Source organism: Otolemur garnettii, unplaced genomic scaffold (genome assembly GCF_000181295.1).
Source record: "Otolemur garnettii isolate 467f Iridium unplaced genomic scaffold, OtoGar3 scaffold00011, whole genome shotgun sequence".
Lineage (NCBI taxonomy): Eukaryota > Metazoa > Chordata > Mammalia > Primates > Galagidae > Otolemur > Otolemur garnettii.
In genome coordinates, this window is record NW_003852406.1 from 35,984,639 (window position 1) to 35,997,099 (window position 12,461).

General features: G+C 47.2%; 1 protein-coding gene across 1 annotated transcript in view; it reads right to left on the bottom strand.

Moving 5' to 3' along the window:
- Window positions 1-12,461, bottom strand: part of SLC28A1 (solute carrier family 28 member 1) — a 46,301-nt gene that overhangs the window by 13,589 nt on the left and 20,251 nt on the right. Inside the window, exons 8-11 of the mRNA XM_003784609.3 lie at window positions 10,636-10,713; window positions 5,586-5,666; window positions 2,678-2,758; window positions 1,109-1,234 (exon numbers count right to left, since the gene is read on the bottom strand). Coding sequence (XP_003784657.1) covers window positions 1,109-1,234; window positions 2,678-2,758; window positions 5,586-5,666; window positions 10,636-10,713 — 366 coding nt within the window. The remainder of the gene's footprint in view (window positions 1-1,108; window positions 1,235-2,677; window positions 2,759-5,585; window positions 5,667-10,635; window positions 10,714-12,461) is intronic.

The following is a 12,461-nucleotide window of genomic DNA, read 5'->3' on the forward strand; positions in this document are numbered from 1 at the left end:
CGCACAGGAGGTTTTTCATATTTATCAGTCAGCTCTGTCCACTTTTTCTTTTATCTGCCTGGATTTTGTGTTATAACCAGAATGTTATAAGACATAAAGCAAGTTGTAGAAAAGAATGGGTAGAATTACTTCATCTTTTATAAAATAGAGAAAGCAGGTATGTATGTGTGTTGTGGTCTATAAATTCAAATTACTATTTACACAGAAAGATCTGGAATGACATATTTTTAAGTCAGCAGGTCTCAAATTGAGTGAAAACATGCTGGGCCAACCCTGTGTTTCTGATTCTGGGGTGGACTAAGAACTTCTAGCAAGTTCTCAGGAGATGCCAATGGTGCTGGTCCACAGACCACACTTTGAGAATCACAGTTCTTGAAAGCAGTTATCCATGGGAAGTGAAGTAAAGAAAGGAAGATTTTTAACTCTGCCATTTTTGCAAAAACTGAGACTTTCTTTGACAGTTAAGAACAAAAAAAACCAAACCCCAAGATCTCTGAAGATTGCGTCTGGAAGCACAAAGAAGTATAAGGGATGTGGGTGTCAGCGAGCTCCCCTCTGTCACCGTGCAAGAGGTTTGTGATGGGTGTCAGGGTCCCATCCACACGAGTGGGGTCTAACATGGAGTGCTCAGTAGCTGTGCAAGCAATGATTGAGGAACAGAGGAAGGACTTGAGGTCAGAGAGAGTGAGGGAGGGAGAGGAAGTTGCAGGGCGGCGCTCCAGGGACAGCCTGGGTGTGGGACTAGGGGAAAATGAACATGAATTTTGAGGTCACAGATTTGGACCCAGATCCTGGCATGGAATTTCTCCCTTACTCTCTGAGTCTCAGTTTCCTCATCTGCAAAATGGGGATGTTAACACAACCAGCACATTGCCTGGTACACAGCAGGCACTCAGTAAGTGGAATACTGGGAGTCTTTGCTCCCAGCGGCCACCTGAGGAGCCACCAGGCCTGCTGCACTCAGGGGCAGCCTCTGTTCTCACCAGTGCAGCAGGGGCTTCAGGCTGGAGAGATCCCAGGGCTGCTCCTGCAGGAGCTGTGTGGGGGCTCCCGCAAATGTGGGGTTCAGGCTCTGGGCATTGCCAAGCAAGAGGAGGGCTCTACCTACCCCAAAGGAGATATAGGCACCCAGCAGGCTGCCGGCAATGGTGGCGTAGCCTCCAGTCATGACCACGTGGACTTCAGAGAGTGTCATGTCTGCTAAGTAGGGCCGGATTAGCAGAGGAGCCTCTGTCTGCAAAGAGGAAAGATATCAGACACAGATCTGCAGTGGCTGGGCACCACTCCACTGGTCCTGTCCCAGGCATGGATAGGTTAGAGCGACACTGTGCTGACTGCCCACCATGTGCCAGGTGCCCCACCAAGCACCTCGCCAACATTACTCATGACCTGAGAGAGAAGGAGCCCCATTTTCCAGGAGAACAAACAGAGGCTCAGGGAAGATCAAAGAATTAACCCTGCCCATGTGCAGGTGGGAAGCAGGTGGCAGGCATAAGCTTTAATGAAGCCCGGGAAGGGGCCAGAAGGAAAGTCGTTACAGGTGTGTTTACTTCAGGGCACTAGGGCAGCCCAGGGCCTTCCTTATTCATTGAATAAATAGTTGTTGAGCACCTACTATCCCGCGGTTCTCAACTTGTGTGTCACGACCCACAGAAACTGTATTAAAGGGCTGCGGCACTAGGAAGGTTGAGAAACACTGCTCTAGGCACTGCTCCACAGGGCAGGAGCTTTCTCTCGCTTAGGGCGTCCCTCTTCTGTGGAACAGTGCCAGGGAGGATGCCTATAATCCCAGCACTTTGAGAGGCCAAGGTAGGAGGATCACTTAAGGCCAGTTCAACATTGGACTGGGCAACAGAGCAAGACTCCATCTCTACAAAAAATAAAAAGAAAAAATGATCTGAGTGTGGTGATGCCTGTGCATAGTCCCAGCTACTTGGAAGGCTGAGATAAGATCTCTTAAGCCCCAGTTTAAGGCTGCCATGAGGTATGATCATGCCACTGAACTCCAACCTGGGTCACAGAGTGTGATCTGACCTCTAAAAAAAAATTTTTTTTTATTTAAAAAAGATGCAAATATTCTCCAAAGTTTCCTAAACTTGCCATATCCAATGACATATGGCATATTTTGGCAAGTGTGACTTTTGGTGACTCACATGTTAGGCAGATGGGCCAGGACAGACCCTGGAAGCTTGGCCTCAGAAGGATTAGGCCTTGTGAAAATGACTCAGGACTGACAGTGTCTTCAGAGTCACATTTACTTTAGAAAATACATTTTCAGAAAGAGTGAGAAAAGAAAAGACAAAATGATGTAGCAGAAAAACTCTTCCAGGAAAGAGAAAACTGGGATTCTAAGCCATGGCTTATATTTGTGTCATCTTGGCCAAGTTATTCCCATCTCAAAGCCTCAGTTTCCTCATGTATAAAATGAGACATTGGACTCCATCTGTAGGATTTGTGAGTCTCTAAGCTGATGAGGACAGGTAGAATGGTAGGAGGTGCCAGACAGATGGCATCCTCCCTGGCATGAATCACCTATGGGGCAGCACCCTTTGGTGACCCTGGGAAAAGGCTCAAACTGCTTTTTCCCTAACTGAATTAGAGCTCTGGGGACCCAGGGAACCCACCCTCTTTGGGGCAGCTGCCTATGAGCATAAGGGCAGGAGGCTGTGGTACCCACCTGGCTCACAAAGATGTTTCCGGCCACACTTAGGGTCTCCGTGGCTGTGGTGCCCATGGTGACCTGCAGCATCCAGGCAATCTAGAAGGAAGAGGGTGCTCTTTGGGGACTGATATCAGCAGACCACTGAGTCGGAGAGAGCTGGGTGGAAATGCTTTACACATCTTCCTTCCAACTCTCAGCCCAGTGTGAGACCCCCCTCACCTATATTTTCCCCATTCTCTCCTTCCACACCTCCACTGAAGGGATGCCACTTCCCAGGCCACCTGTTCCACCTCAGCATAGCCTAGTCATCAGCACAGAGCTTCTAAAAGTGTGTTCTTAGGCTGGGCATGGTGGCTCACACCTGTAATCCTAGCACTCTGGGAGGCTGAGGCACTGGATTGCTTGAGCTCAGGAGTTCAAGACCAGCCTGAGCAAGAGTGAGACCCCATCTTTAAAAATAGCCGGGTATTGGGCGGCGCCTGTGGCTCAGTGGGTAAGGCGTCGGCCACATCTACCAAGGGTGGCAGGTTCGAACTTGGCCCTGGCCAAACTGCAACAAAAAGTAGCCAGGTGTTGTGGCAGGTGCCTATAGTCCCAGCTACTTGGGAGGCTGAGGCAAGAGAATTGCCGAAGCCTGAGAGTTGGCGGTTGCTGTGAGCTGTGACACCATAGCATTCTACAGAGGGTGACAAAGTGAGACTCTGCCTCTTAAAAAAAAAAAAAATAGCCGGGTATCGTGGTCATTGACTATAGTCCCAGCTACTTGGGAGGCTGAGGCAAGAGAATTGCTTAAACCCAAGAGTTTGAGGTTGCTGTGAGCTATGCTGGCATGGCACTCTACCGAAGGTGACAAAGTGAGACTTTGTTTCAAAAAAAAAAAATAGTGTATTGTCCATCTCTATGCAAAAAGGGTTCCCTGGCCAAATATATTTGAAAATTGAAAACTGCCACACACACACACACACACACACACACACACACCCCATGAAAACTGCCACACACACACACACACACGCACACACACCCCAAGATGAAATTTGCTTCTCCAGAATTTCTCTCCAATGGCTCAGGCTGCCCTTTCCTAAACTCTCTTCTGTAAGAATTTAGAATCGTTATCCTACCCCTAATTTCCTCCTTTCCTGGCCTATTCTTCCTTTTATTCTTTCAGCCCTTCAGCTGTTCTGTGGAGGATATGGCTTTAAGCTCTTTCACTCTCCGGCTCATAGTTCAATTGACATAGCCTATTGAATACATTCTCCACATCTGGATCACCTCCCTCACACTATGCAGTATTTTTTTTTTTTTTTTTTTTTTACACAGAGTCTCACTCTGTCATCCTGGGTAGAGTGCTGTGGCATCAGCCTAGCTCACAGCAAGTTTAAACTCTTGGGCTCAAGTGAATCTCCTGACTCAGCCCTCCTGAATAGCTGGGACTACAGAGTCCCACCACAGACAAAACTCAAAGAGCCATCCTTCCTTCTCTGCTTCTCTCATGCCATGGATCCAGTGAGTCCCACAGTGCCGCCTCCAGGTTGCAGCCACATCACAGCCACGGTGCTGCCCTCCTCCTCCAGTCCACCTCTCACTTGGACTCTGCAACCACTTCCTCCCTCTCCTCCCTGCTTACATCCCTGCCACTACTGTCTGTCCTGACCCTTCAAAAGCACAAAGCAGATCATGCCACCTCCCCACCAGGGCAAGTCCAGCTCCTCTGTGGCCCAGCTAATTTTTCTATTTTTAGTAGAAATGGGGTCTTGTTCTTGCTCAGGCTGGTCTAGAACTCCTGAGCTCAAACAATCCACCTGCCTCAGCCTCCCAGAGTGCTAGGATTACAGGTGTGAGCCACCGCACCCAGCTGCATTGTGTCTTCTTACCATAATTACTATGGTTTGAATGTCCCTGCCAAAATTCGTGTTGAAATTTGATTGCTATTGTAACAGTGTTGGGAGGTATGCTCTTTGGGCGTGATTAGGTTATGAGGGTTCTGCCCTTGTGAGTGGATTAATGCCATTATTGTAAGAGTATGTTGGTTATCAGGGAAGTGGAGTAGACTTCTGAAAAATAAAGGATAAGTTGAGCTCTCATTCTCTTATGTGCTCACTTTTGTCTTCTGCCCTTCTGCCATGTTATGATGAGCAAGAAGGCCCTCAAGATGTCAGCACCATGCTCTTGGCCTTCACAGTCCAGAACCAGGAGCCCAATAAATCTTGTATTCTTTTATAAATTCCCCCATTTGTAGTATTCTGTTATAGCAACAGAAAATGAACTAAGACAATAACTACAAGTTGATTTGGCATTTCTGGTGCCATCAGATGCTGGTGATTTATTCTGACCTCTGTTGGCTGAAACCTCAAAATCTTTCCTCAGGTGGAATGCCATCCAATGCTGCATTATACATCCTGGTTTTGCACAGCAGCAGATTTTATGAACATAAGCACAGGGTTTGACATTTATGCCAGCTAAGTCTGGTCGGTGTGGCCCACTACTACCATCTCTCAAGATCTTTTTGGTATAAATTACTTTTTCTCTTACACTTTCTCAGTGGAGCCTCAAGACTGTGACCTTTCCTCCTATAAGGTCACACTGGATTTTGGTGCCATTTCTCCGTAGTATCATGCAAGAAATGCTGTGAGAGGTGTTTGGTCAGCAGTAGACTCTGGGAAGGTGTGGACTTTGAGAGCAGGGGATTCTGGAAAGATATGGCCCTTGATAGCAAGGGATTTCCAAAGGTACAGAACCTAAAATCAGGGGATTCTGGGAGCATGTTTGTTTTGGGAGCAGGGGATTCTGGGAGGATGTTGGCTTTGGAAGCAGGGGATTTGGGGGAGGGATTAGCCTTTGGGAATAGAAGATTATGGGAGAGTATGAACCCTGTGAGCTGGTGTCTCTGGGAGAGCCTGGGTCACTGACATTGTGAACTCACCTTCAAGATCACCCACTGCATGAGGCCCAAATAGTAGAGAACTGACATTACACAGCTGAAGAAGACAATGATGGGCAAAACCTAGTGGGAAAGAGAATGTAGGACCCCAGGTTAGAGGCAGGCAGGGCCCAGAAGACCCCAGACAGCCCCCTCCACCCAAGGCCTGACAGGACCAGCGAAGCAGCTCTGAATTCAGTGCATGACGTCCTAGGTATTCCATGTGGGGGCCTCTGTGGAGGCACTTCTGCCCTCTGTTCCCCTCTAGATGATGACCCATTCACCGGTTGCTGCTCCTCTCTCCTCCTGCAGATGGTCCTGCACTGTGGCAGAAGTGGGGCCTGAGAATACTCCTCCCACCTCTGCTTCTCTTTCTCTAAAATGGGCTGTTGTGAGGATCGCAGTGTCTGCCCTTCTTGATGAGTTCAAGAGCTGACCTTGGCCTCCGGTTTTAACCTCTGTCCTGTGGTTTGAGCCTGAGTGAAGGGACACGCGACCTTCTTATGATCTACTTCCACTTGTGCCAGCAGGCTCAGAGTCAGACTCTTCTAAACCTGTAGCCAGCCTCTCCTCCTGTCGCCCTGGCACTTATTACCACTGCTCTTTGTTCACTTCAAGATTCATTAAGATTTTCTCTCACATTGATTCCCTCCTTTCCAGGCCCAAAGCCCCACCCTAGTGCTTTTTTTTTTCACCTGCAGTCTAATTTTAATAACAAGCTGTTAAAAACTGAAATATCTTTTAGTGGAAGACTAGTTTAATAGACTAGTGTATACCCATACAATGGTGCACTAAAGTCAGGAAACGGTAATGGAGGAGCTCTCTATGGGCATTTGTGGAATGATTTCTGAGACAGTTTGTTAAAAGAAAGAAAGGAAAGTGTACAATGGGGAGGTGTACACTGTGCTCTTAGGTGAGTAAAAAATAGGGGGTGCAGCTGGGTGTGGTGCACAGGCCTGTAGACCCAGATACCCAGGAAGGTGATGTGGGAGTATCACTGGAGCCCAGAAGTTCAAGGCAAGCCTAGCAACATAGTGAGACCCCCATCTCTAAAAAATAAAGGGGTGGAGCATTATGTGCCATCTTGTATGGGCATAGGATACCATTAGAGGGACACACAAGTAGCTGAGCACCGTGGCTTACATCTATAATTCTAGCACTCTGGGAGGCTGAAGTGGGTACCTGTAGTACCAGCCATTCAAGAGGCTGAGTCAGTAGGATCTTTTGAGCTCAGGAGTTTGAGGCTGCAGTGAGCTATGACTGTGCCACTGCACTCCAGTCTTGGTGACAGAATGAGACCCCATCTAAAAACAAAAAAAAAGGGGGGGAGAATAAAGAAGGACATGCAAATAATTGGCAGCAGCGTGTGCCTTGGGAATCAGGGTGAGGGGAAGATTTATTTTTTACTTTATATCCTTTTGTAGTATCAAAATGCTTGCTCTATTCTTGATATTTGTTCCAAAGGGCTTTGAAATAGGCATGCAGAATTGGTAATAGCACAGAAGTATTCTTATGCTAAGATGTTAAGTGGGAAAATTGGAATATTAAAATTACAGAAAGAAGCCTGGACAGAAGTAATCCCAAATAGGCAAAGGACTTGCTTTTGTGTTCTGGGGATATGGGAATTTCATACTCCTCTTTCTCTATTATTATTATTATTATTTTTTGAGACAGAGTATCACCATGTCACCCTCAGTAGAGTGCCATAGTGTCACAGCTCACAGCAACCTCCAACTCTTGGGCTTAAGTGATTCTCTTGCCTCAGTCTCCCTGGTAGCTGGGACTACAGGCACCTGCCACAATACCTGGCTATTTTCTGTTGCAGTTGTTGGTGTTTAAGCTGGCTCAGGCCGGGCTCAAACCCTCCCCCTACCCCTCACCCCCGTCCCCAGACCCCAAAGCCTAAACACCGTAGACAGTGCCCTGTCTTAGCCTCAGGCCACAATAAACCACAAAAACCTAGAGCTGGAAGATTTCTCAGACAACAGCTGTGGTGTCCACCACATGGCCAACATTACCAAAAAACAGTTAGGACTTAGGCCAGGTGCAGTGGCTCACGCCTGTAATCCTAGCATTCTGAGAGGCCAAGGCGGGTGGATTGCCTGAGCTCACAGGTTCAAGACCAGCCTGAGCAAGAGCAAGACCCCATCTCTAAAAATAGCTGGGTATTGTGGCAGGTGCCTGTAGTCCCAACTATTCAGGAGGCTGAGCCCAGGAGTTTGAGGTTGCTGTGAGCTAAGATGCTATAGCACTCTACCCAGAGAGACATGTGGGACTCTGTCTCAAAAAAAAAAAAATCCAGAAAGGACTTCAAGTCCAGATAAGCTGGAACCCTGGCCATGCCCCCTGATTTCCTGTGTGTGTCATACCTTTGTCCTGCAGGACTTCGCCTTCTGCCCCTCATGCTCTGCCTGGGTGCCTTGTTCTCAGCAGATCTCTCCTGCTGTGACTGTGCCTCTCCCTCCTTCCAGCCACCCCACCCCATTTCCTGCTCTGAACTTCACGCTCCCCAAGGTTACTGGTGACTCTTTCACTACCAAATTCTTATTTGATCTTTGTATGTATGTGCAAGACATCTTGAAACCCTCTGGAGATGAAAACATTTTCCTTCACCCTGGGTTTTCCTCCAGGATAAAATCTGAGCAGTCTGGCTGGGCACCTCTGGAAGGCTGGAGCAGTAGAGAGAGAAAGCATGAGTGTGCTTGCAGCTCAGCCAGGCAAGGCAGGGTGTGGGGTTGGGCTGGGGGTTATGTGGGTGGAAAGTTACTAGGAGGGAGCCAGAGCCAAAAGAGTATGACTAATGCAGCTGATAGGGTCCGGAGGTGACTGCCACATCAACTGTGCTGGACTCCGGGTCCGGGCCCAGGCCCAGGGTAGGCTGAGGGCTGGAGAAGCTGCAGAGATACTGCTTTCTCCAGCAGCAATTAGCTGGACTTGGGCCCAGAAGGAAGTAGACTGGATTCTGAAGGTCTGAGTGAGCTCAGAGAAGACGTCCCAAGGCTGAAAGCAGCCAGGGGCCTTGGACTGGGTCCACATGACTCACAGATGGAGCAGAGAGCAGAGAGTCTTCTGCTCAACTCAGCATTCAGCAAAGCCACCCCCACCCTGAGGGCAAGTCTCAAGCATGCACACACGTGTGCACAAGTGCATACATGCACATGCATGCTACACACAGACATACTCAGATACATGTGTGTGGTATGGGAGAGTGTGAATAAAATTGTGTGATTAGTGAGTGAGTCTAGTGAGAAAGTGAGTTCTGTGGCTATGGAACATTTACCTGAAATCTTCTCCATCTGGCCCACCATTACTGAGAATTCCACTGGCCAACACACTACCAAGAACCTGTCCAACGGCCAGGAAATGCCCAGCATTTGTCTGGGAAATGCTAAGACTGGTTAATGATAAACCCAACTCACTGTTAATTTATCTCTCAACTGAACATTCAGTCTCAAAGTTTTCTGCCACCATTAATATGTTTAAAAACTATCATTGTTATTTAGAGTGGCTTTGCTTTTAAGATGGGTCTCACTATGGCACTCAGGCTAGACTCCAACTCAAGGGATTCTCCTGCCTCCACCTCCCACGTAGCTGAGACTGTGGGCTTGTACTACCATGCCCAGCTTCAGAAACCTTTGTGTTTGGAGGAGAAACATGATGCCACTGGTTCCTGCTTATGAGGAAGACAACATCTGATCCTGGAAGACCAGCTTCCCAGCTCTGGCTCTGCCCTTACTCACTGGGCAATTGTGTCTGGCTCTGCTCTTCTCAGGAGCTTGCCTGGACTATCATAATACAAAGAGAGGCCAAAGACCACCACGCTCCCTCCTATGACTAACAGTCCAGGAATTCGTGGTTCTAAAGGGTGATTCAGGGAGAGAGAAATGTAGCAGATGTGCACACATTCTTCTAGAAGGGGAGGAAAAATGAAAGGAAACATAGCTAACACTGATGATGACAAGGAGCAGACACGGTGAAGCCAAGTGGCACGTTCAGTGCTGGAATCGGGGAGAAGTGCGATAGGAGTCTCGTGGACAGCATGCTTGCCCAGTGCCTATTTTCCAGCTTCTTTGGCTGAGAAGGCTTTAATTTCCTTTGGGAAGCAGCTTACATGCCATTGAGCTGACCTGCGCCCTGCACCTTGGACACAACAGCGTGCCCTCCCCTGTGTGCACTGCCCACACTGTCTCCTCTTCCTGCTTAGCTCCTTGCGTTTAAATCTTTAATGTCCTGAAGCTCTATGTCAAATGCCACCTTCTCAGAGAGTCTTCCTCACTGTCCCTTGTTGCAGACGTCTCTCCCAGGCACTCTCCTCTGTGCTTCTCCTATTGCACTTGAACGCAGCTGCCGGGGTGGCTGATGCAGTGTTGTGTGTTTGTTTAAGCACACGGATCTGCTGGAGCTTCTTTGTTGGGAGGACACAAGAAGTCACCTAGAAGCAGATCCTCACTGCTCTCCCCTGAAACCTTGGGTGGCTCCCCTACTTGGCTATATAAATATGGGGGAAAGCCCCTTATCACCCTAAGGGAATAGTCTTAGGGACCTCTGGAGACTGACAGAGGCTGCCCCTCACAATATTCTCCCTACACAGAACTGGTCTCAGAAAACATGATGGGCAAATTTGTTTAGGGCACAAGAAGGTCCCTGAGAAGATGCAAACCTGTCCCTTCCTTTCCTCTTAGGGCTGAAACTGTTAGAACCCCAAGGATGGACTGGACATTCCCCAGATCAATCCCATGTCCCTACCCAGCTCCTTGCCCTCAGCTTCCCAGCAATTCTAGTACTTGGGGGTTCATCTCCAAGGAAAAGAATACAGAAATATCTTACTTTTACAAATTTTACAAAATACAGCAAAAACATATCACCAAGTGAACACGTTTTGGGGCCCCTCCCAGGACACCGAGGTTTCAGCCTCACTATTGCCCAGAAATAGCCTCTGCCCTCAGGACTCCCCCTGCCCCACCTGGCTGACCCATCTGGCCCAGACTCATCACTAGCGGGGGTGGCTGGGCAATGGCGACTAAGGGCCTCTTGGACTGAGAGTCAAGCTGACCTGAAAGGCAAAGACATCCTTGACCAGAGCCTCCCCGAACACAAAGCTGGAGCCAGCCTCGGTATAACTTAGGAAGATCTGAAAGAAGAAAACACAACAAAACCAAGCCGCAGAGTGAAGCTCAGAAGGGAGGAGGGAAGAGACAGGGCTGGAGGGACAGGTGGCGTGGGGTATAGAGGCCCTGCCTGCCCCAAGTGTCTCCCCACAGCCCAGGGCCTGGCCAAGGTGAGAGAGGGACGCCAGGCTGGAGGCCCTCCTGGCTCAGGCAAGTTGGTCCAGGAGGTAGTCCCCCAGACCCTAACCAAGGTTTGGACCTGCACCTGGCTATGTGTGTTAAAGCCACAGTCATGAGCATACGCTTCACATGACCACATTCTCCAAAGAGTCACCTTCCCAGTCAGTTTTAAAGATATATTCTATCTTTTTATGGCTGAATAGTATTCCATGACATAACATGTACCATAGGGTTTTTGGTGTTGTTGTTGTATCATATATATTTATAGCTGTGTATTTTTTTCCCTGATTTTTATAATTTCAGGTTAATATGAGGGTACAGAACATTAGGTTATATAATTTACACTCGGCAGGTCCTATACCCAGGGAGTGTGTCATATATTCATGCATTGTACCCAATGGGTGGGAAGCTACTAGACCGCCTCTCCCTCTTTCCATTTCTTGAATTTAATTGAGATTTCTCTTGTGTGGGTCTATGATTGTTGATCTCCTAGTTTCAAATTGTTACTGAGTGAATGGGATGCTATTTTTCTAATCTTGCAATATTTTACTTAGGAGAATGTTCTCCAAGTCCATCCAGACTGTTACAAAAGATGCAAAATTTCCATCTTTTTTAGGAGATGAATAGTGCTTCATGCTACACATATATCACAGTTTGTTAATTCATTCATGGTTTGACAGGCACTTTGGTTGTTTCCACATCTTTGCAATTGTGAATTGAGCTGCTGTAAACATTTGAGTGCAAACGTCATTGTGAAAAATCATTTCTTTTCTTCAGGGTAGATACCTAGTAAAGGGACTGTGGGATCAAATGGAAGGTCTACTTTTATTTATTTTTTTAATAATAAGCATCCTTTTATTTCCATCACTACAAAAACCAATTACATTAGCAACAAAGTGTTTCCTTGAGTTGAAGTCTGAGCAAGTTACTTTTACCTTATTTTGCTCAGTAAAATTGTTCAGAAGATTAAAGTGATAAAGACAATGTAAAATTTAACATTTTAATACTGAAGTTGTACGCTGTTTCACTTAACATTTGGGAGAATGACTTGCTCTGACTTCAGCTCAAGGAAGGTCTACTTTCAGCTCTTTGAGGATTCTCCATACTTCTTTCCCAAACGGTTGTATGAATTTGCAAGCCCACCAGCAGTATCTAAGTGTTCCCCTTCTCTCTGCACCCAAGCCAGCACCTACAGCTTTGGGGCCTTGTGATGTGGGCTATTCTCACTGGGGACGTTTCAAGGTGATTTTGATTTGCATTTTTCTGACGATTAGAGATGATTAGCATTTTGTGTGTGTATGTTTCTTGGCCATTTGTCTATCCTCTTGGGAAAAGATTCTGTTCATATCTCTTGTCCAATGAGTAATTGGGCTGTTTGTTCTTTTCTTATTGATTGCTTGAGTTCTTTGTACATTCTGGTCACTAGTCCTTTGTCAGATTTGTAACATTTGAATATCTTCTCCCATTCTGAAGGTTGTCTATTTGCTTTGTTTATAGTATTCTTAGCTGTGCAGAAGCTTTTTAGCTTGATCATGCCCTATTAATTTATTGTCGCTGTTGTTGCAATTGCCCATGGATCATCTTCATAAAT